Source organism: Enhydra lutris, unplaced genomic scaffold (assembly GCF_002288905.1).
Source record: "Enhydra lutris kenyoni isolate GAN:26980312 unplaced genomic scaffold, ASM228890v2 scaffoldscaffold84, whole genome shotgun sequence".
Taxonomy (NCBI): Eukaryota; Metazoa; Chordata; class Mammalia; order Carnivora; family Mustelidae; genus Enhydra; species Enhydra lutris.
Genome location: NW_019154168.1, coordinates 4858279 through 4882040, shown reverse-complemented (window position 1 = coordinate 4882040; position 23762 = coordinate 4858279). Strand labels below are relative to the sequence as shown.

Here is a 23762-nt window from a genome sequence, read left to right as displayed (position 1 = left end):
ACAGAGCTTAAGGGAAAGAATAGGGTTGGGACACCACTCAAAACTTGTGTTATGGTGAGGGGGGAAAAATGAAAACTGAGGGTTGCGGAAAGGGAGGTGGGCAGAGAGGTGGGATAACTGGGTGATGGGCATTAAAGAGGGCATGTGATATGATGGGCACTGGGTATTATACTGAACTAATAAGTCATTGAACATTATATAAAAAACCAAATGCAGTACTATTCCTTGGCTAATTGAATTTAAATAAAAAAATCTATATATGTGTGTGTGTGTGTATATATATATATATATATAGAGAGAGAGAGAGAGAGAGAGAGCTGTGCAGCTTTGTAAATAGACAACTAATAATATAATAGCAATCCTAATAAAAAGACTAACATGGTTAAAAGACCCATGAAATCCCAACAAAGAAATGCCACAATAAATATAAAACTTTACTGTAGCTGTTGTGATCTTTATTCATCCCTTACTAGATTGTCTCCCTTAATTTTGTTTTGTCATTCTTTTTCTAACTTCTTGAATTGACTACATAATTGATTTATTGTAATGCTTTCTTATTGAATATGTTTAAGGTTAGTTATGAACTTTCTTCTGAGTATGGTTTTGACCACATTTATTTATAGGCCTTGATAGGTAGTATGCTCATTTTTAAATTTCTTAAATATTAGACAAGTGATTTTTAAAATTCTTTCTTTGATTCCATAATAAAAGAATACTGGAAGCATTTCTTAATTTCCATGCTGATGAAATATTTACTTCCTACTTTTTCTTTTTGACCATTTTGAATTATTTCTGGGGGTGGTGGGTGGTTTTTAAACCAGCCTTTATGTTCACATTTTTGTTACCATGTCCATATTAATGATTCCAAATATATCACTGGTCATGTTCCAAATCTCTGCATACACTGGGCCTATTAGACAACTCCCTTTGCATGTTTAATAGATACCTTCATGGTTCACATGGCCTTGCTAGAACTTACTAGCTTCTTTTCTCCAATCCGCTCATACTCTTCAAGTCTTATGTGGTTATGCACCATCCACCCATCCCCCTTGGGAAATACTCTTTATATCTCCTTCACCATCACCCTAAGACCCTAACACAATTAAAGTCCTGTCTGTTTTAACAATGAATATTTTCCAGATGTTGTATTACTTCCATGTTTCTGCTGCCAAAGCTTAATTCAGGCTTTTGTCATCTCTCGCCTGGCCTAAACCCATAATTTGCTAACTCCTTTTCTTCCTTCTTTGTCTCTTTCCTCTCCTCAGAGGCACACACTACCTATAGACTCCATCATCCACATTATTACCAGATTGATTTGTCTAAAATTCCCCCAAATCGGACCATACCACTTACCTGTTAAAAATTTCGATTTTCTGAAAGATCAGGTTCTAGCTCCTTACCATGACATACAGAGCCTTTCATCATACATCCTATCTCGAGCTTTCTGTTTGAGAATATTAAACTACTTGGCATTTTGAACACATTACACAATTTTGTGCTCCTATGTATTTACACATTCTGTTCCCTCTTTTTAAAGTGGTCTTCTACTGCGTTCCTGACTGGTGGATTCCCTTTTATATTTCTGTTTCCACTGTCAGCCATACCTCTTTGAAGTGTCTTTCCCAAATGCTCCTCTTTCCCCCTTCTCAAACATGTCACTCTCTGTACCATTTATGTATGAATGTACTGAAGTCATTTGAAAAAAGTTAAATGTTTTACTAGGTGGTATTATTAATGTAAATGGAGTTGAGGGCTGTCTACAATGCAAAGCTGGTTCTGTCATATTTCCAGCCCACATGAAGCTCTCTATGGCCCTCAGAGTGAAAACTCGTCTCTTTTCAGTCATATTCAGTTGCATGTGATACACTGAAACAGTCTTCCTTCTTCCTCCTCTAGGCAGCAGTTCCTCATTCTCGAGGCAGAGGTCGGTTCCTTCACAAAGCTTTCCCTTCCCCAGACCCTGGCCCTGCATGCACTTATAGTCCCTTCCCCTGTGTAACAATTTCCTAGTTCCTACTGCTATCTCCAGTAGACTCCAGGCATGGTGACACTGGATACTATATCTTGTTGTGCTCATGGTTGCAACTCAACCTCTAATAGTGACTGAACCCAGTGAACAACGGAGAAATCACTAAGGGCCATAAAGTTTAGGGAAACTATTAAAGGAATAAACATACTTTTCTTGTACATTAGAGTTCATATCCTTGTGGTTGTTTTTACTTGCTTTAGGTGTTCACTTATTTCAGCAGTTCTGCCCTTCGATAGAGGAGAAGTTACATGTTTGCTCTTGGGTTTAAGGGCTTGTTTCGCTGTGGGACCCAGTCCTCGGTGTTGGGATAAATCCTTTCAGCAGAATTTTGTCTCCCAGTGTAGTCTTCCTTTGCATGTTCTCTTAGCAACAACTACTGCATTCTGTATTTTAAGTATCTTATTACTTAAGGGAAAGTTTTAATGAACAATTTGGAAACAAAATGAGAAGCTATCTGCAACCACCATCTCTAGACACTGATACTGTACCGCTCTCCGCAGACGGCGGGAGTCCCGGCATCTCCACCTCTTCATGCCGGCTGTGATGGGATTTGTCGCCACTACAACATCAATAGTATATTATCATAATATCGAAACATCAAATTTTCCTAAATTACTCCTAGGTAAGTATGATCAAGTGTCGCCCTCCTTCCTGGAGCTATTTTTCTTTCTCCTCCTAGTAAACGCTGTCCCTGGGGGTTGGGACTGGGAGCATGGGAAAACCACAGTAGTTAATTTCTCTGGTTTCCTGGTGAATGGGGAGATGAAGATAAACTGAGTGCTCTGGGCTGTGAAAACTCTGTTCCCCCAAGACATCTATTCTCCACTAGATGCCCCTTGTGGTTGTGTTGGCGTGTGGTAGGAGGACTGGGGAGGGTGTGCCGGCCTTCTGTCTCGCAGAGGCTCTACCCTAAGAATTGAGCCCTTGCTCCTGTCCTGCCCCAGGAGCAAGTCAGTGTGTCTAGCTCCCTGCACTTCTGTCTCTGGCTTGGGATCCTGAGGCATTTTCTGAAGGTCCCAGCTTTTCACTAATGCTGTGGCAGTGTCACGTTCTTCAGGGCATGGCTGCTGAGGTGTGGGGGACCCCGGGCAGCAGAGAATGCTTCACAGCCTGCTGGAAACTGTGCCGTCCTGAGAAGCAGCTGTCCTCAAAGACATCTGCTTCATGCCTAACCTTTTCTTTTTCAGCCTCTCCAGCCTCCTTGTCCTGTGGAAATCAGAGGGTTCTAATTTTATTTTTGCCTGACATTGAAATAATATCACTTATCCCAATTAGTTGTATTTAATTCTCTGACCAATCTTTGCATTCTGTGGTGTATACTTTCATAAAGAGAGCTAAGAGGGAGCTGTAGAACATGGATTGTGGCTGGGCTTCCAGGGCCTGTAAATATCCTAAAATATCCTAAAATCACGTGTGTTTGTGTGAATGAATCCTGACAATTTTACAAGGTACAGAGAATGCACTTGATTGTTTAACGATGAGAAAGACATTGATTACTGATACAGAAATTTGGAAAAGTAATAATTAAACCACACAAATATTTTATTTGCTTGTCCAAGGACATTAAAATTTGAAAATGAGTTAGTGGAAAATACTGAGTATTTAAGCCTGTGTTTTGCCACATTATATGATTGGGCAAAGGCAATCTAGTACAAACAAGTAGACCGGGTTAAATGTTAATTTAAAAGGCTTGTCAAAGTCTGAATTATCTTAATAGAAAGCTGTTTAGTACCACATGAAAGGCAGATGTTATCACAGAAATCTTTTTTTGAAGATGCCAAGAAAAAAGAGTGAAATCTTTAGTAGGCAACAGCAAAAATATATATACCATTGGGAATCCAATACATTAGGCATTTAAGTTTCTGAGAAACTGATGATGAAAAAGATATGAGTTATAAGATTTAGAAGGGAATTAGAATTCCTTAGAGGGCAACTAGAAGAGAAATGTGCATTTTGATAATATTTTGAAGGAGATGAGATCCCAGTCTGGCTGTAGATACAAGGCAGAGGGCACAATTAGATCATATTGTTGGAAGGACTCATGGAGATAAAACATAGTCTAAATTTCTTATTATTTTAGGAGAGAAATACTTGGGCCCAGAAAAATTACACTTATTTTCAGATCACAAAATGAGTAATTTTGTCCCAACATTATATTATGAACATCACCAAAGATACAGAAAGTTGAAAAGAACCAAGTGAATACTCATAAATTCCTAATAATTAAATTCTTCAATTTCCATTTTATTCTATTTATTTGATCACATTTCTGCATCTTATTTTTTTGATACATTTTAAAGTAAATTGCAGACATTAATATGCTTCACCCCCTAATTATTTCAGCGTGCATATCATTAACTAGAGTTAAATTTTTCTACAGTTCTTTTTGTGAGATAAAATTTACATGCTAAAGTACAGAAATCTTAATTTACTAAATGCACACACCTGTCTAACTATAGAACGGTTCCATGATCCATGAAAGTTTTCTTGTGTCAATCCTCAGTATCATCTCCACAGAGACAAAAATCTAATCTGATTTTTTTCCCCAGCATAGGTGGGATTTGTCTGTTGTAGAACTTCACATAAATTGAATAATGCAGTATAAATTCTTTTGTGTAACGCTCTCACAGCATGATTTTTTTGGGGGGGGCTAATCCATAATATAGTATAGATCAGTATTTTGTTCTCATCATTGTTGGATACTATTCCATTGTGTAAATATACCACAGTTTTCCTTTCTCTTGACAATAAGTACCTGAACTATTTCCAGATCTGGGTTATCATGGAAAAAAAACAAACAAAACAAACTGGTATAAACATCCATGTGCAAGTTTTTCTGTGGATATGTGTTTTTTATTTCCCTTTAGTAAATACCTAGGAGTGAAATTGCTGGGCCATAGGGTGTGTAGTAAATGTTAATGTTTTGTGAAGAACCCACAAGATTTTTCCCAAAGTGGTTTACTTTACATACTCACTAATAATGTGTAGGAATCCCAGTTTTTCCACATGCTCACCAACATTTGATGATTTGGTATCTCTAATTTAGCCATGCTGGTAGGTGTGTACTGATAATTCATTGTGGTTTGAGTTTGCATTTTCCTGATGGCTAATGATGTTGAGCACTTTTTGATAAGTTTATTAGCCATTTGTTATATTTGTAAAGTAGCTATATCATATCTTTTGTCCATTTTTTATTGGGTTGCATTCTTATTATTGAGTTGCTGGAGTCCTTTATATATACTAGATATTAATATGGCATGGGATACATGTTTTGAGAATATTTTTTTTCCAGTCTGTGGCATATGCATATTCATTTACATAGCAGGGTCTTTTGGTGAGCAAAAGAGTTCAGTTTTGTTGTACCATAATTTATCACTTTTTCATGCATGATTATTGTTTTCTATGTCTTAAGAAATTTTTGCCTCTGCTCAAAATATATTTTCCTCATAGTCTCCTGTTTGTTTGTTTGTTTGTTTTAGAAGCTTTATAGTTTTAGTTTTTATTTTTAGGACCGTGATCCATTTAAAATTAATTGTGTAAATGACGTAAGGCTGATGCCGAGGCTCTTTTTTTCCAAATGGATATCCATGTGCTCCAGCACCATTTGTGGAATAGACATTCCATGTCTTGTTAGATTGTGTTAGGACCTTTGTGAACTATTTGAGTCAAGTTACCATTTTAGTATGATCTATTTCTCGGCTCTATAGTTTCTGTTCCTTTGATCTGTTTGTGAGTTTTATGAGATTACCATTCTGTCTTAATCTGATTACTATTGCTTTGGAGGTCTTGAAATCATATAGTGTACCCATACAACTAGTTTTCTTTGCTTTTCTCCTTGGATATTCTAGTTCGTTTATTTTGTCATATGTAGTTAGAGTCAGGTTGTCAATTTCTACCAAAAAAAAAAAAATCTCAGTAGGATTATGATAGAGATTGCACTGAGTGTTTAGAACAATTTGGAGAAGAATTGACATCTTAGCAATATTGAATTCCACAATCCATTTGTTCATTTATTTATTTAGGTCTTCTCTCATTTCCCTTAGCAATGTGTTATATCTTCAGGGTTGAGGTCTTCCATGTCTTGTTAAATTACTAGCTTTTTTGTTTTCCCACTGCTGTTATGAATAAACTTGTATTTTAAATGCTGTATTCTAGTTGCTTCTGTCATATATATAAAATACAGCTGATTTTATATATTGACCTTATATTTTGAAACCTTGGAAATTTACTCATTACTTCTAATTATTGCTTTGTAAGTTTCTTGGGATTATCTAGATAGACAAACATACCATCTGAAAATAGGAGAATTATATTTATTTCTTTTTAAACTTTATGCTTTTTTTCACCATATTGAAATAACCAGGACTTCCAATATAATGCAGAATAGACACGGGGAGTGTGAAATCTTTGTCTAATGCCTGATTTTAGGGGAAACATGGTCAATATTTCATAATTAATTATAAAGTTAATTATAGGTTTTTCATAGAAGACCTTTATCAGATGAGTAAATCTTCCTCCATTCAAAGTTTTGAATTGTTTTTGTTTTTTGTTTTTTAATAATGAATAGATGTTGAATTCTATTAAGGATTTTTTTTGCATCCATTGGGACACTTATAGTTCCATTAATGTGCTAAATTAATTGACTTTTCAAATGATAAAGCAACCATGAATTCCTGGTCTATATTACACATGGTCATGATATGTTATCCATGCTATATATTCTTAGATTTTGTTTTCCAAGGCTTTTTAGATCTATGTTGTGAAGGATATTGGGTTTGTTATTTTCTTGTAATATCTTTGCCAGGTTTTCCTATGCTGGGTTATATTGGCTTCTTAAAATGAATTATAAAATGTTCTCCATTTCTCTATTTCCTGAAAAACATTGTGTACAATTAATTTTATTTCTTCCCTAAATGTTGAATGAAATTCATTCATCAGTGAAATCATTTGGGCCTTTTAACAAAGTAAGGATTTTAGGGGCGCCTGGGTGGCTCAGTGGGTTGAAGCCTCTGCCTTTGGCTCAGGTCATGATCCCACGGTCCTGGGATCGAGCCCCACAGCGGGCTCTCTGCTCAGTGGGGAACCTGCTTCCTCCTCTCTCTCTGCCTGCCTCTCTGCCTACTTATGGTCTCTATCAAATAAATAAATAAAAATCTAAAAAAAAATGTAAGGACTTTAAATGTAAACTTATTTCTCTATTAGACATGGACTCTTCAGAGGTTTTTTTTTTTTTTTTTTTTTTCCCCTTCAGAGTATTTCTTGTTATGTCAGTTTTGGGAAGTTACAAGTTTCAAGAAATTTTCCCTTTCATCTAAGTATTTTGTTTTTTGTTATAAAGTTGTTCAATGTCGTCCCCAATTATCCTTCTTAAGTATGCAAAATATGTAGGGATAATTCTTGTTTCATTCCTAATACTGGTAATTTATGATTTCCTTCTTTCTTTATTAGTTTAGCTGGGGACTTAGCAATTTTCTTGATCTTTTAAAAAAAATCAATTTTGTTGGCTAATTTTCTCAATTATTCATTTTTTATTTCATCGCTTTCTACTCTTATCTCTATCATTTTCATCCTTTTATTTATTTTGTTCATCATTGTTCTTTCCCTAGTTTTTAAGATAGAAAATTAAATCATTGATTTTGGATCTGCCTTTTTTTCTAAAATAAATATTTAAAGCCATAAATTTTTCTTAAAGTATTGTTTTAGTTGCAAGTCTTAAATTTTTAATATGTACTATTTTTATTATAATTTAGTTCAAATACTTTCTGATTTCCCTAGTGATTTCTTTTTCAACATGCAGTTAGTTAGAACTATGTTGTTTAACTTCCAAATATTTGGAGACTTCTAGATATCGAATCGTGTGGGAAGTCTCGAAGTTTACCTTCTTGAAACTTGTAACTTACCAAAACTCATAGTGGTTAATAGTATTCAGATCTAAATCTAAATTTAGTATTTTTTATGTATTAGTAAATTTGTATTTTTTATAGTTGTGTCTCTAAAAAATTGACCTTTGTCATTATTAGAAGTTTTCAAAGTTTCTGATAATACTCTTTTTTTCCCAAGTTTTTATTTAAATTCCAGTTAGTTAACATACAGTGTAGTATTAGTTTCGGGTAAACATTTAGTGATTCAACACTTACATATATCACCTGGTGCTCATCACAAGTATACTCCTTAATCCCCCACCCACCTCCCTCTGGTAACCATCAGTTTGTTCTCTAAGTTAAGAGTCTGTTTCTTAGGGGCGCCTGGGTGGCTCAGTGGGTTAAGCCGCTGCCTTCGGCTCAGGTCATGATCTCAGAGTCCTGGGATCGAGCCCCACATCGGGCTCTCTGCTCAGCGGGGAGCCTGCTTCCTCCTCTCTCTCTGCCTGCCTCTCTGCCTGCTTGTGATCTCTCTGTCAAATAAATAAATAAAATCTTTAAAAAAAAAAAAGAGTCTGTTTCTTAGTTTGCCTCTCTCTCTCTCTTCCTTTTCCCTTTGTTCATTTGTTTTATTTCTTAAATTCCACATATGAGTGAAATCATATATTTGTCTTTCTCTGACTGTCCTATTTTGCATAGCATAATACTCTCTTGCTCCATCCCTGTCATTGCAAATAGCAAGATTTTATTTTTTGTGGCTGAGCAATATTCCATTGTGTGTATATACCACATTTTCTTTATGCATTCACCTGATGGACACTTGGGCTATTTCTATAAATTGGTTATTGTAGATAATATTGCTATAAACATTGGGGTCTGTGTTTCCCTTTGGATTAGTATTTTTTTAAAGATTTTATTTATTTATTTGGCAAACAGAGATCACAAGTAGGCAGAGAAGCAGGCAGAAAGAGAAGAGGAAGCAGGCTCCCTGCTGAGCAGATAGCCTGATGTGGGGCTTGATCCCAGGACCCTGGGATCACAACCTGAGCCGAAGGCAGAGGCTTTAACCCACTGAGCCACCCAAGCACCCCTGGATTAGTATTTTTGATGATAGTATTCTTTGTTTTAAAGTCTACTATATCTAAAACTAATATAGCCACTCCAGATTTCTTGTGTTTACTGTTTTCATTGTGTATTTTTTCCTTCTACTTACTTTCAATCTGTTTCTTCATATGTAAGATGAATCTCTCTCTTTTTAAAAAGATTTTATTTGTTCGAGGGAGAGAGACAGAGCACATGAACAGGGGGAGGGGCAAAGGGAAAGGGAGAGAGAGAATCCTAAGCAGACTATGTGCTGAGCACAGAGACCAATGTGGGCCTCAATCCCAGGACTACGAAATCATGACATGAGACAAAATCAAGAGTTGGATGCTGAACCAACTAAGCCACCCAGGTGCCCCAAGATGAAGTCTCTTTAGGTAGCATCTAGTAGCATGTAGTAGTTCCCCCCCCCAATCTATTCTGATATTTTCTATTTTATGCTAGAACAAAATAGATAATGAGCTTATATGCCAAAGTTTCCGTTCTTTTTAACTATGGAAATTGTGGCCACTTTTAAACTTTAGTAACTCTGTTAAGTGTTATACAATGGATTGTCTCATGTGTGTTTCAGATTTCTTCTTTCTCAACCCATATTCATTTGTACTGACCCTTATTCAAAGTTTGAAATATACTGGACCTTTGATTTCTAGTAAATTGTGTCCATCTCATATTTGTTATGAAAGGCTGGCTGTGGTTAGGAGAAGGTATAGATCCCTACCTTTCTCAACCCACTGCATAAAGTCTGGCTTTGTTCTGTAGGATCATCATTCTTCTCGTCACTTTGTGGAGATGTATGGCGTTTTAAGCCATTTGCATGAGAGGAGTTAACTTACTACTTGAATTTTGATCTGTAAAGCAGAAACCCCATTATATAGCTAGTGTGCATTCCATAATAATTCCAGGTAATACCATTAGACATACCTGTGGCAGCTGCAAAACACTTACCTATTAGATCGGTGACAGAGATAACAACTTGTGAATTCTTCATATAGTATAATCGGGACTTCTTAAAAAAAAAGACCGGGAGATAGAATTAATTTTAAAGTCAACAGAACTACACATAAGTTCTGGAGTGTAGATTATTCCTATTTACGTGTCTTTTTACATCTGTCCATCTACTACAGAGTGGAAGCACTAGCATTTTAAAGTCATTACCACACCTTCAGTTCAAAACTCTAAAAGTGCCCTGGGGCATACGTGTTGTTTTCTTAAAAAATAAAATTATGTGGAAATAAAATATTTAAAATTATCTTTGTTATTAAAAAGCATTATAGGGGCACCTGGGTGGTTCAGTGGGTTAAAGCCTCTGCCTTCGGCTCAGGTCATGATCCCAGGACCCTGGGATTGAGCCCCGCAGCATCGCAGCATCCAGCTCTCTGCTCAGCAGGGAGCCTGCTTCCTCCTTTCTCTCTCTGCCTGCCTCTCTGCCTACTTGTGATCTGTCAAATAAATAAATAAAATCTTTAAAAAAAAAAGCATTATATTTATATTGAAGTGTCAGTGAAGTTAAAAAAAATATCAGGGAAAGACTGCATCTTTTTCCTTTTCTTTTTTATTTTTCCAGCCCTATTTCTGTATTGGGTAATGGCCTTTATTACAAAAACCATAAAATTGGTTAAGTACTGGGAGTTCGGTTGGGGAGTATCAGACCTGCGTTTCTGCATCACTGGCATGATGGTCATCTTGAATGGACTCCTCATGGCTGTGGAGATCAATGTGATTCGGGTCAGAGTAGGTATCTCATCATTTTTTTTTTAATTGCTGGAATTCAAGACCCCAATATTAAAGATTATAGTCAGCTAGAAATTACTAGTATTCAAGAGGATGAACAAATGTATATCCTCTCGGTGTATAAAATTTGAACTAATCACTAAGTTTCAGGGCATTAGTGTTCCAGAAATCTCAGTATGACCCTAGAATCTATTTATTCATTTGTAAATATTGATTGATTGTTATGTGCCAAACACTATGCTTAGTTCATATTATGGATGAAATTGTTTTCACCAGGAAATTCCATTATCCATGATTTGTCTCAAGCACACCTATATTAATAAGCAAACTACTGTATTTCTAGAAATTTCAAAATGAAAAGAAGACAATATGTTTGCTCATTTCACTGCTGAAGAAACTTTTACAGTTAACTAGCTATATCCAAAGTCACACAGTCAAAACTCATGCTTCTTGTGTTTTGTATCAGAGAATGCTGTTATGTTGTGTGACATAATTGTGAATGATTTTTCAATATTCATTTTCTACCAGAACACTTTGCGTTTGCTCTGAATGGCAAGTCACAAGCTCTAAGGAATAGTGGAGAAGTTAGTGAACATCAGCCAAACCATGTATTACCAGAAAGTGACTCAATAATGGTGTCAACACCTTAAAAAAAAAATCTAAATAATGTAAAAATCTTTATTTAGTTGACCCTATCACAGGCTATCATGAAAGACTGGTTCTTAGTAATAACTATCTTTTAAAGAGATAATCTGTTTGTATGTTTTTTTGGGAAGTGTCCATAAATGCATTAATCATAAAATCTGGCATTTAAGGGAAATTATTTCAAAAAATGTTTCCAAAGAAATGTAAGAGGTACTAAAATATACATTTTTGTCCTCCTGAAATGAAAATGTAGAAAAGGTGAAAATTTTATTTTAATATGTGGAAAAAGAATTGGGTTAATTATTATTCTGTGGAATTTTTTTGCCACAGAGATATGTATTCTTCATGAATCCTCAGAAAGTAAAGCCTCCTGAAGACCTCCAGGATCTGGGTGTGAGATTTCTTCAACCATTTGTGAATTTGTTGTCAAAAGCCACATACTGGTGGATGAACACGCTTATCATATCTGCTCATAAAAAACCTATTGACCTGAAAGCAATTGGAAAATTACCAATAGCAATGAGGGCGGTAACAAATTATGTTTGCCTGAAAGATGCATATGAAGAACAAAAGGTAATTTAATATCTGTTTTTCATGTCCATAATTGAAGAAACTGGCTCTGTTGGGGCACCTGGGTGGCTCAATCATTAAGCGTCTGCTTTTGGCTCAGGTCATGATTCCAGGATCCTGAGATGGAGCACCACATCAGCTCCCTACTCAGCAGGGAGCCTGCTTCTCCCTCTCGCACTCCCCCTAGTTGTGTTCCATCTCTCTGTCGCTCTGTCAAATAAACAAACAAAACCTTAAAGAAAGAAAGAAAGAAAGAAGAAGAAAATGGGTCTGCTAAGTATAGAGTCACTAAGCTTAAATGGTTAAGAAAGGTCAGATTTTCTGCCTATGTCTTTCCCAGTAATTTTGAGTCATGTGAATTGGGCCACTGAGAATATACCAGCAGAGGAGATAGAGGAGGGATAGAGGGAACACTTGTTTTTTTTTTTCTGGAACCAAGTGGAAAGTAAAAATTAAGTTCGAAGATCATGTATATCTAATCCTTATTACCATATAATGTTAATAATTCATGGAATTGTTATTAAGTTTTTTCAACTATCTGGTCAATAATTTTTTTATATAAAGGTAAAAATAAATCATATAATAATCACATTTAAGAAACTAAAATCCCTAAATTAATTATTGACTAAAATTTGGAGCCTGTATTTCAGATTTGAGAAATTGAATTAAAGTTACCTACCTATTCCATGTATCATCCTATGTGTCTGTCAAAATTGGTTTCTTCTGGTACTTTCTTTGAGAAATTGCCTTAAAAACCTTAAATATGAGTCTTTGGATATTTTGAATTTGTCTTGTTATTATTTATATAGTCATGTGTGCTCTCCACAATGGTAGATGTAATTTATATGGCAGTCATCTACAAATATTATTGCAATTGAAATAATTAGTATTCACGACAACATTGGAAAGGGGTAGGGTATGGTGAATCAGTTACAGTTCTTGTCTGTTCTAAATCAAGACAACGAAGCATTTATGGTAAATGATGAAAATGACCTCTGTTTTATGTCAAAAATGTGTCTTATGAAATTAATATTGCAGGAAATGGTTACTACAAATGAACCTGAGTCATCTCTTTGGTTTCACCTCTGGGAAAAGTATTGCATAATATTTTTAAAACTCCTTTGCTGAAGTAAAGATTAGCAGTATAGCCTACACATAGTTTAAATGTTCTTTTTTTTTTTTTTAGTATAAGTGTTCTGAGTACTCTTTATAACACATATCAGCTTGAATTTAGTGAGTTTACATCTTGCATTAATAAACTTTTAAAAATAATCAAATTATTTATCTAATAGGGAATTGAATATGAAACACAATCGAATTCTAATCCACTGAGTTGGCTTCTCACAATGAAAGTTTAAAAAAAAAGTTATCCACTTCCTCTCTAAGACTTAATTATGATGATTGTTCAGGTCTTAAAACCTTTTCAACAAACCACTAGAGATGGGTGAAACCATGCGTTAGCTTAAATATATATGCCATTCTTCAATTTTGCATTTCTTTGTCAAATAACTTGGAAACACAACTCTAACACAACTTAAAACAGTACTGACTACTATTCATGGAGAAAGGAAATACCTGAAAGAGAAACAATTTGAGGCTGAGATGATCTGTTTTGTTTAGCTTGTAGTAAAATACCTTGTAGTAAAATACCTTTAGCTTGTGATAGATATCTTGTGATGGAATAACTCCAGAAATTTTGTCTGGTCTTCCAATAAGATTCATTTTTACACTTTATGATCTTCTTTTCCATACAATGGTATTTGGTAATATTCATGACAGATACCCGTGTTCCAAACAAAAAAGAATTAAAATTAATTTGACCTTAAGAATTTTGGGTTATCCATTGACAGCTAAAAATAATGCAAAGTCTGAAAATCTGACCTATTTACTCCTCATTCTATCCCATTAAAAGGTGTTCAGTAGCTACTGTTTGCATAAAATGCAATGGTTTATGGAGTATGCATACTGTATTAAAGGGACTCATTAACACTTACTTATAAGCTTAAAATATCATCAGAGATATCAAAAGGAATTGCCACAGTTGCTGAGATTAATTGTTGTGCTAAATTTTTAGTTGGTTCATCTGTGCTTTTTCTCCTTTCTTTCAGAAAAAAGTAGCAGATCATCCAAACCGGACTCCATCTATATGGCTAGCAATGTACAGAGCTTTTGGGCGACCCATTCTACTTAGTAGCACATTCCGTTATCTTGCAGACTTACTGGGTTTTGCTGGACCTCTCTGTATTTCTGGAATAGTTCAGCGTGTGAATGAAACTCAGAATGGGACAAATAACACAACAGGGGTAAGTTTGTGGTGCTTCTGAAAGGAAACATATTATTGGCAGATTTCATTATAATTGTTCCTTTTTATTAATGCAGTTCTTTGAACAGTTCAAACAGGCTTATTTACAGAGAATTGAATGCATTTAAAAGGAAGAAAACAATAATTTTCCTTGTAGAGAAAATTATATGTTTATGCATTCATCGAATGGATCTGTTCAACAAAATTATTTCTCAGATTCAGAGCCTATAAACATTTAATGAGTATCTACTATGTGCCAGAAGCCATGCTCAGAACTTTCACATTGATTATTTTCTTTGATCTTTTTAGCAACCCTTTGAAGAACTTTCATGCATGAGTACATTAGGGAAGGCACATTAGCAATGTGATTTGTACTATATACATTTTTCTTATATGATAAAAGCCATCACCCTGTTTCACATTATGATCAGGGCAAGTCACATTATAATATTTTTATTAGATACCATGCTACTTTGGGGGGGCATACAATATAAAATACTATATATTTGCTGTTATAAATATATAGTCTTTTATTCTCTGTTCTTAAGAAAGTCTCATCATGAACTTCCCAATTTCTTTGTAAGAGTTGATTTCTCTAGGTTCACTAGACTAGAAACTCTAGTCTAGTTATGCATCAATTTTCCTTTTCTATTCCCTCAACCTAATTTTCTGTCTTTCTTTTCTTCACTTACTAAAATTTCATGCATTCTCAAAGCCTACATCAAATGCCACCTCCTCAGTGAAGCTTTTCTGATTGTTCTGGTTGGTATTTGACTATCCAACACATTGTTTATTTCACCTTGGCACTTGCTATAAATGTTCTTTAAATGAAGCATATTATTTATGGATATTCTTATCTTTCTAGGCGGTAAGCTCTTTAAATAGAAGGACTGTGAACTGTTAATATTTATGTTCAAATGTAGCCTAGTCACTTGCACATACTGGTGCTCAATTATTATGAAAGTGAACCAGATATTTTCACCATTGAATGTACTTTTGTGATATTTTTTACCCCTACAAACCTGATTACATTCCATACATTCCACATAGAATTTTTCTATCATCTCTCTCCCTTACATGTATTAACCACACATTTTTCTGAGAAGGAACAGAACTTACACATTTCTGTGTATCCTCATGAAAGAAGAGGAAGGGACCAGAAACAGAATTTAATGGATCTAAACTGTAAAAAACGAAGATTGCCCAGATTGACATGATGTACTTATTTGAGTGTTACCTTTCCCTCACTTCTAACTAATAAGTTACCACATACTATTGTTACAAATAAAAAGCAGTTTTGTATGTCCTTATGATGACTTTGGTCACAGTCCTACTCAATTTCATAAGTTGTTTTGTCCCTGGAAGTGTCAATGTCAATAACCACATTACGTATTTTATAGTTTATAATTTATTTTGTTAATATAAATTAAGATAAATGAAAATTAAATTAAGTCAACTATGTGGAATTATTTTAGTAACTTTAATAATTTTGATAATATTTTAATTAGCAAAGCTATAGAAGTTGTATTTCTGTATTAGCGATCTTGCTGACCAACTACCAGTTTTGTGGTTTCTACTTCAAAATTGTAGTCTAAATTAATTTCAATCTTCAGTTACTACGTCTCAGGATGGAATAATGTATCTTTGCAGAAAATATACCCAAGTTTTTAAAGATTAATGTGTACCTTTTTTCTAACTATCTGGCATTTCCAGCAATCTTAATGATCAATTTGGGATTTTATGCATTGAATTAGTTTGAATTTGTATCTGTGGACAGGATGAAGAAAAGCCAAAATGGCCTTGTTGTGGCTCATTTCACTGCTGTTATAAAGACATTGAGTTTTTACATTTAAAAATCATGTGTCATTTGATAGATGTGAACTGTACCCCTGGCATATGAAAAGAGCAGTTTTAATTTATGTCTTTTTCTTTTGGGACAAGATTTCCGAAAAGCTTTCATCAAAGGAATTTCTTGAAAATGCTTATGTACTAGCAGTTCTTCTTTTCTTGGCCCTTATTCTGCAAAGGACGTTTTTGCAGGCTTCCTACTATGTAACCATAGAGACTGGCATTAACCTCCGTGGAGCTCTGCTGGTATGTACAAGCTTTGAATGATCTTTGTGTTTTGAAAATGCCATATACCATCCAATGATAGAAGGGTAGTGGAGGTAATTTTGTTTTTCACGATTCTGTTTTTACTCTGATACTACAACGTTTCTAGGAGCTGCTTAATAAAAGAAACAGAGCTAATTAGTAACCCCCAGAATTTTTAAAATGTTTTGTAATAATAAGAGAATTTGGGGGGCACCTGGGTAGCTCAGTCGGTTAAGCATCGACTCTTGATCTCAGCTCTGGTCTTGATCTCAGGGTTGTGAGTTCAAGCCCTGGGTTGGGCTTCATGCAGGGTGTGGAGGCTGCTGAAAGGAAGAAAGAAAGAGAAAAGAAAGAAAGAAAGAACTTTTGAAAACTTTATCTCTGTTTTAATTTGTTCTAGAGCTTATGTTTGAAATTGAGTATACATTTTGATTATATTGCCAGAAAATTAAGTTTGTATGTAATTGAGTCAGAAAGTAACTATGCTAAAATGAAGAGAGTGGTTGACTTAAGAAGATGGCATTCTAGGTTTTTTCCCCTCCTTTTTCTCCAGAAAAATTTAAAATGTTATCTTTTCAATAAAAGTGAATAAATACAGTGTTGATTAAGTTTAGAGCTTCAAGTACTTTTTTTGTTTTTCTTTTTTGCAGGCGATGATATACAATAAAATCCTTAGGCTGTCTACATCTAATTTATCCATGGGTGAGATGACCCTGGGACAGATCAATAACTTGGTTGCCATTGAAACCAATCAACTAATGTGGTTCTTGTTCCTGTGTCCCAATCTATGGGCAATGCCTGTTCAGGTAGATCAATATGAGCAATCTCATTTGCACAGAAAACAAAACAGAAGGAGTAGGAGATACTTAGCTAAGTAAAGGGCAAGCTTTTTAAATATGCTGATGTTATTATACTCTTTTTATAGAAAGAAAGCAGAGATTCAGAACTCTGACATAAGTTAGGAAAGTGGGGTGTGGAATTCTACTGCTTAGGTTCAAATATCTGCTCTACCCTGTTTGCACAAGTGTTTAAATCCTCAAAACATTCATTTCCTCAACTTTAAAATGGGAATCATAATAGTATCTGCCTCATAGAATTGTTGGAATTGTCAAGACTAAGTTAATATGTGTAGCACATGCAGCATAATGCCTAGCATTTCATTTGCATCCAGTATTTGTTAGCTGTTACTGTTGTTGACCAATTTCAGGAAATTCATAGAGCAAAGCCTTGACCCATTCATTTGACAGACTCTCATAGCATTTCTAAAGTAGAACAATTGCTGTAATCCATTCCATAGTTTCAATAGCTGATGTTTTATAAAATGTCAAACTTTATTAGGTGGTAGGAACACTAACAAGCTGGAGGGCAATTTAGCTTTTTTTTTTTTTAATGGAAAAAAAGCATTTAGCAAAGATGTAGCACCCCTGCTCCCCACCAATTGAGTAAAAAAAGCAAAAGAAATGTTTTCAGCTCTTTTTTCCATGTGATGCTGAATATTTTTAGTTATCTCGAGTTTTGCATCCTGTAGAGCTTAAACTGTAGACTTATTCAAACCAGTCTGTCACCTTTGTCCCTGTGTGCCATGTTTATTAAAATGCATACAATAATACAGATATGGTAGTTTAAAAATTTTGTTGGCCTTTTTAGTTTTAAATGGAAATCCAAGCCAAATAAAAATGTATGTCATCCACAGTGCATGACACAATGAAAGATTTAAAATATGCTCGGTCTCTTTTTATTAATATGTACTTATATACAGGTCAAGTAGTTGTCTGCCTACATGATGTAATTTAAAAGCACCCCAAATCCTAGGTTGCCTGTGAAAGACTGCATCACGAGTGACGTTAAGGAAACTTTCATTTTGACTGGAATCCTTAAAAAGCCCAATGGGTTAGGCAGTAAATATGTACACTTGTCTCCAAAAGGCCAATGTTAAGCTGTTATCGTTGGCAAACACAGAAGGATTTAATGCTTTAACTACACGGATATGGTTCATTAGTTGACATTTTCAGCTATGATAAACTGAGCTACTGGAGGAAAAAAAGTAGGGAGAAAAGATTGTGGGATCAAATCCTAAGTTTTTAAAGGAAGAAGAAGAAAGTGACAAACCAGAGAGGGTTGACCCTGGGTTTGGGGAAATAAAAAGGAAAGTGAGGTATGATGGGGCACCACCAACTCTAGCTTTCTGGTAGTTTTAGTTAAGCTTAGCCTTCTTGTGATCAAGTGACTTCTGGGGTCATTGAGGCTGTGAGGAGCTCAGATTATTCCTTTAGCCTGCAAACAGCCTTCCAGGGCTCACTTACATTATGATGCTGCCTCCTGCTTTCCATCCTTCCTACCTGGAAAAGTTAGTAGAGCTCCATGACAATGTGGAATGCCAGTTACAGTGGGTGATAATGTTTTCAAGAAAAAAATGTGAAGACTGTCTTAGGAGGTCAGAAGCATCAGGGGACCAGTCTGCAGGCTCAAGCAGTAACATGGTTTGACACTTGTTTTACAGATCATCAGACTAAAAATAAATTCCTACCACTTAGCTTTCCCCCAACAAAACATAGCAAAACCCAACTGTTCTTAGTTGAGTTGACTTCCAAATACATGTACTTATTAATCAATCAATAATGAAGAAATAGTACATTTTCGCCAAAATATATTTCCTTTCATGCAGTGGTTCATTTTCCCTTTTCCATATGGTTTCCTTTCTAGATCATAATGGGAGTGATTCTGCTATATAATTTACTTGGATCAAGTGCATTGGTTGGTGCAGCTGTCATTGTTCTCCTTGCGCCAATTCAGTATTTCATCGCTACAAAGTTGGCAGAGGCTCAGAAAAGCACTCTGGTACGTTCACATCTTTTGGAAACTTGATTAGGAAAAATCTACTAAGCTGTTTTATTTTTAAAATAATGGGAAATGAATACATGCCACTCAGAATAATTTGGAAATTGATACATTTTATTTCAATTCTTGGGCAGCAAATGTGTATTTTCTGTGTTGCAAAAAAAAACACTTGTTTTTAAGAATTTTTTAAAATTTTATTTTATTTAAGATCAATTAATTAACATACAGTATATTGGTTTCAGAGGTAGATTTCAGTGATTTGTCAGTTGCATATAACACCCAGTGCCCTAGAAGTAATATCGCTCTTTTTAAAAATTTTTATTTTATTTTTTTAGTGTTCCAAGTATCATTGTTTAGGTACCACACCCAGTGCTCCATGTAATACATGCCTTCCTTAATACCTCCCACCAGACTCACAAATCCCCTCATCCCCTTCCCTCCAAAACCTTCAGTTTGTTTCTCAGAGTCCACAGTCTCTCACGGTTCATCTCCTCCTCCGATTTCCCCCAATTCACTTTTCCTTTCCTTTTCTGAATGTCCTCCATGTTATTTCTTATGCTCCACAAGTAAGTGAAACCATATAATAATTGACTCTCTCTGCTTGACTTATTTCACTCAGCAGACTCTCCTCCAGTCCTGTCCATGTTGATAGAAAAGTTGGGTATTCATCCTTTCTGATGGAGGCATAATACTCCATGGTATATATGGACCACATCTTCCTTATCCATTCGTCTATTGAAGGGCATATTGGCTCTTTCCACAGTTTGATGACTGTAGCCATTGCTGCTACGAACATTGAGGTATAGATGGCCCTTCTTTTTACTACATCTGTATCTTTGGTGTAAATACCCAATAGTGCAATTGCGGGGTCATAGGTAACTCTATTTTTAATTTCTTAAGGAATCTCCACACTGTTTTCCAAAGTGACTGCACCAACTTGCATTCCCACCAACAGTGTAAGAGGGTTCCCCTTTCTCCACATCCTCTCCAACACTTGTTGTTTCTTGACTTGTTAGTTTTGGCCTTTCTTTTTTCTTTTTTTTTTTTTTTATTAAATTTTATTTTTTATAAACATATATTTTTATCCCCAGGGGTACAGGTCTGTGAATCGCCAGATTTACACACTTCACAGCACTCACCATAGCACATACCCTCCCCAATGTCCATAACCCCACCCCCCTCTCCAAACCCCCTCCCCCCATCAACCCTCAGTTTGTTTTGTGAGATTAAGAGTCACTTATGGTTTGTCTCCCTCCCAATCCCATCTTGTTTCATTTGCTCTTCTCCTACCCCCTTAACCCCCCATGTTGCATCTCCTCTCCCTCATATCAGGGAGATCATATGATAGTTGTCTTTCTCCGATTGACTTATTTCGCTAAGCATGATACCCTCTAGTTCCATCCACGTCGTCGCAAATGGCAAGATTTCATTTCTTTTGATGGCTGCATAGTATTCCATTGTGTATATATACCACGTCTTCTTTATCCGTTCATCTGTTGATGGACATCTAGGTTCTTTCCATAGTTTGGCTATTGTAGACATTGCTGCTATAAACATTCGGGTGCATGTGCCCCTTCGGATCACTACGTTTGTATCTTTAGGGTAAATACCCAGCAGTGCAATTGCTGGGTCATAGGGTAGTTCTAGTTTCAACATTTTGAGGAACCTCCATGCTGTTTTCCAGAGTGGTTGCACCAGCTTGCATTCCCACCAACAGTGTAGGAGGGTTCCCCTTTTTCCGCATCCTCGCCAGCATCTGTCATTTCCTGACTAGTTAATTTTAGCCATTCTGACTGGTGTGAGGTGATATCTCATTATGGTTTTGATTTGTATTTCCCTGATGCCGAGTGATATGGAGCACTTTTTCATGTGTCTGTTGGCCATCTGGATGTCTCCTTTGTAGAAATGTCTGTTCATGTCCTCTGCCCATTTCTTGATTGGATTATTTGTTCTTTGGGTGTTGAGTTTGCTAAGTTCTTTATAGATTTTGGACACTAGCCCTTTATCTGACATGTCATTTGCAAATATCTTCTCCCATTCTGTCAGTTGTCTTTTGGTTTTGTTAACTGTTTCCTTTGCTGTGCAAGAGCTTTTGATCTTGATAAAATCCCAATAGTTCATTTTTGCCCTTGCTTCCCTGGCCTTTGGCGATGTTCCTAGGAAGATGTTGCCGCGGCTGAGGTCGAAGAGGTTGCTGCCTGTGTTCTCCTCAAGGATTTTGATGGATTCCTTTCTCACATTGAGGTCCTTCATCCATTTTGAGTCTATTTTCGTGTGTGGTGTAAGGAAATGATCCAATTTCATTTTTCTGCATGTGGCTGTCCAATTTTCCCAACACCATTTATTGAAGAGGCTGTCTTTTTCCCATTGGACATTCTTTCCTGCTTTGTCGAAGATGAGTTGACCATAGAGTTGAGGGTCTATTTCTGGGCTCTCTATTCTGTTCCATTGATCTATGTGTCTGTTTTTGTGCCAGTACCATGCTGTCTTGATGATGACAGCTTTGTAATAGAGCCTGAAGTCCGGAATTGTGATGCCACCAACTTTGGCTTTCTTTTTCAATATTCCTTTGGCTATTCGAGGTCTTTTCTGGTTCCATATAAATTTTAGGATTATTTGTTCCATTTCTTTGAAAAAAATGGGTGGTACTTTGATAGGAATTGCATTAAATGTGTAGATTGCTTTAGGTAGCATAGACATTTTCACAATATTTATTCTTCCAATCCAGGAGCATGGAACATTTTTCCATTTCTTTGTGTCTTCCTCAATTCCTTTCATGAGTTCTTTATAGTTTTCTGTCTATAGATTCTTAGCCTCTTTGGTTAGGTTTATTCCTAGGTATCTTATAGTTTTGGGTGCAATTGTAAATGGGATTGACTCCTTAATTTCTCTTTCTTCTGTCTTGATGTTGGTGTAGAGAAATGCAGCTGATTTCTGTGCATTGATTTTATATCCTGACACTTGACTGAATTCCTGTACAAGTTCTAGCAATTTTGGAGTGGAGTCTTTTGGGTTTTCCACATATAGTATCATATCATCTGCAAAGAGTGATAGTTTGACTTCTTCTTTGCCGATTTGGATGCCTTTAATTTCCTTTTGTTGTCTGATTGCTGAGGCTAGGACTTCTAGTACTATGTTGAATAGCAGTGGTGATAACGGACATCCCTGCCGTGTTCCCGACCTTAGCGGAAAAGCTTTCAGTTTTTCTCTATTGAGAATATTTGCGGTGGGTTTTTCATAGATGGCTTTGATAATATTGAGGTATGTGCCCTCTATCCCTACACTTTGCAGCGTTTTGATCAGGAAGGGATGCTGTACTTTGTCAAATGCTTTTTCAACATCTATGGAGAGTATCATATGGTTCTTGTTCTTTCTTTTATTAATGTGTTGTATCACATTGATTGATTTGCGGATGTTGAACCAACCTTGCAGCCCTGGAATAAATCCCACTTGGTCGTGGTGAATAATCCTTTTAACGTACTGTTGAATCCTATCGGCTAGTATTTTGGCGAGAAGTTTTGCATCTGTGTTCATCAAGGATATTGGTCTGTAGTTCTCTTTTTTGATGGGATCCTTGTCTGGTTTTGGAATCAAGGTGATGCTGGCCTCATAAAATGAGTTTGGAAGTTTTCCTTCCATTTCTGTTTTTTGGAACAGTTTCAGGAGAATAGGAATTAGTTCTTCTTTAAATGTTTGGTAGAATTCCCCCGGGAAGCCGTCTGGCCCTGGGCTTTTGTTTGTTTGGAGATTTTTGATGACTGTTTCAATCTCCTTAGTGGTTATGGGTCTGTTCAGGCTTTCTATTTCTTCCTGGTTCAGTTGTGGTAGTTTATATGTCTCTAGGAATGCATCCATTTCTTCCAGATTGTCAAATTTGTTGGCGTAGAGCTGCTCATAGTATGTTCTTATAATTGTCTGTATTTCTTTGGTGTTAGTTGTGATCTCTCCTCTTTCATTCATGATTTTATTTGTTTGCGTCCTTTCTCTTTTCTTTTTGATAAGTCTGGCCAGGGGTTTATCGATCTTGTTAATTCTTTCAAAGAACCAGCTCCTAGTTTCGTTGATTTGTTCTATTGTTTTTTTGGTTTCTATTTCATTGATTTCTGCTCTGATCTTTATGATTTCTCTTCTCCTGCTGGGTTTAGGCTTTCTTTCTTGTTCTTTCTCCAGCTCTTTTAGGTGTAGGGTTAGGTTGTGTACCTGAGACCTTTCTTGTTTCTTGAGAAAGGCTTGTACCGCTATATATTTTCCTCTCAGGACTGCCTTTGTTGTGTCCCACAGATTTTGAACCGTTGTGTTTTCATTATCATTTGTTTCCATGAATTTTTTCAATTCTTCTGTAATTTCCTGGTTGACCCATTCATTCTTTAGAAGGATGCTGTTTAGTCTCCATGTATTTGGGTTCTTTCCAAATTTCTTCTTGTGATTGAGTTCTAGCTTCAGAGCATTGTGGTCTGAAAATATGCAGGGAATGATCCCAATCTTTGATACCGGTTCAGACCTGATTTAGGACCCAGGATGTGATCTATTCTGGAGAATGTTCCATGTGCACTAGAGAAGAATGTGTATTCTGTTGCTTTGGGATGAAATG

The 23762-nt window shown here is 35.9% G+C and overlaps 1 protein-coding gene across 2 annotated transcripts in view; it reads left to right on the top strand.

The window, feature by feature from the left end:
* The window catches only part of LOC111161325 (ATP binding cassette subfamily C member 9), a 160189-nt gene that overhangs the window by 6181 nt on the left and 130246 nt on the right, over positions 1–23762 (top strand). For both annotated transcript variants that reach the window (XM_022524915.1, XM_022524916.1), the window contains exons 3-9: positions 2530–2651; positions 10556–10722; positions 11698–11940; positions 14046–14240; positions 16181–16333; positions 16984–17139; positions 19037–19171. In XM_022524915.1, coding sequence (XP_022380623.1) covers positions 2530–2651; positions 10556–10722; positions 11698–11940; positions 14046–14240; positions 16181–16333; positions 16984–17139; positions 19037–19171 — 1171 coding nt within the window. The remainder of the gene's footprint in view (positions 1–2529; positions 2652–10555; positions 10723–11697; positions 11941–14045; positions 14241–16180; positions 16334–16983; positions 17140–19036; positions 19172–23762) is intronic.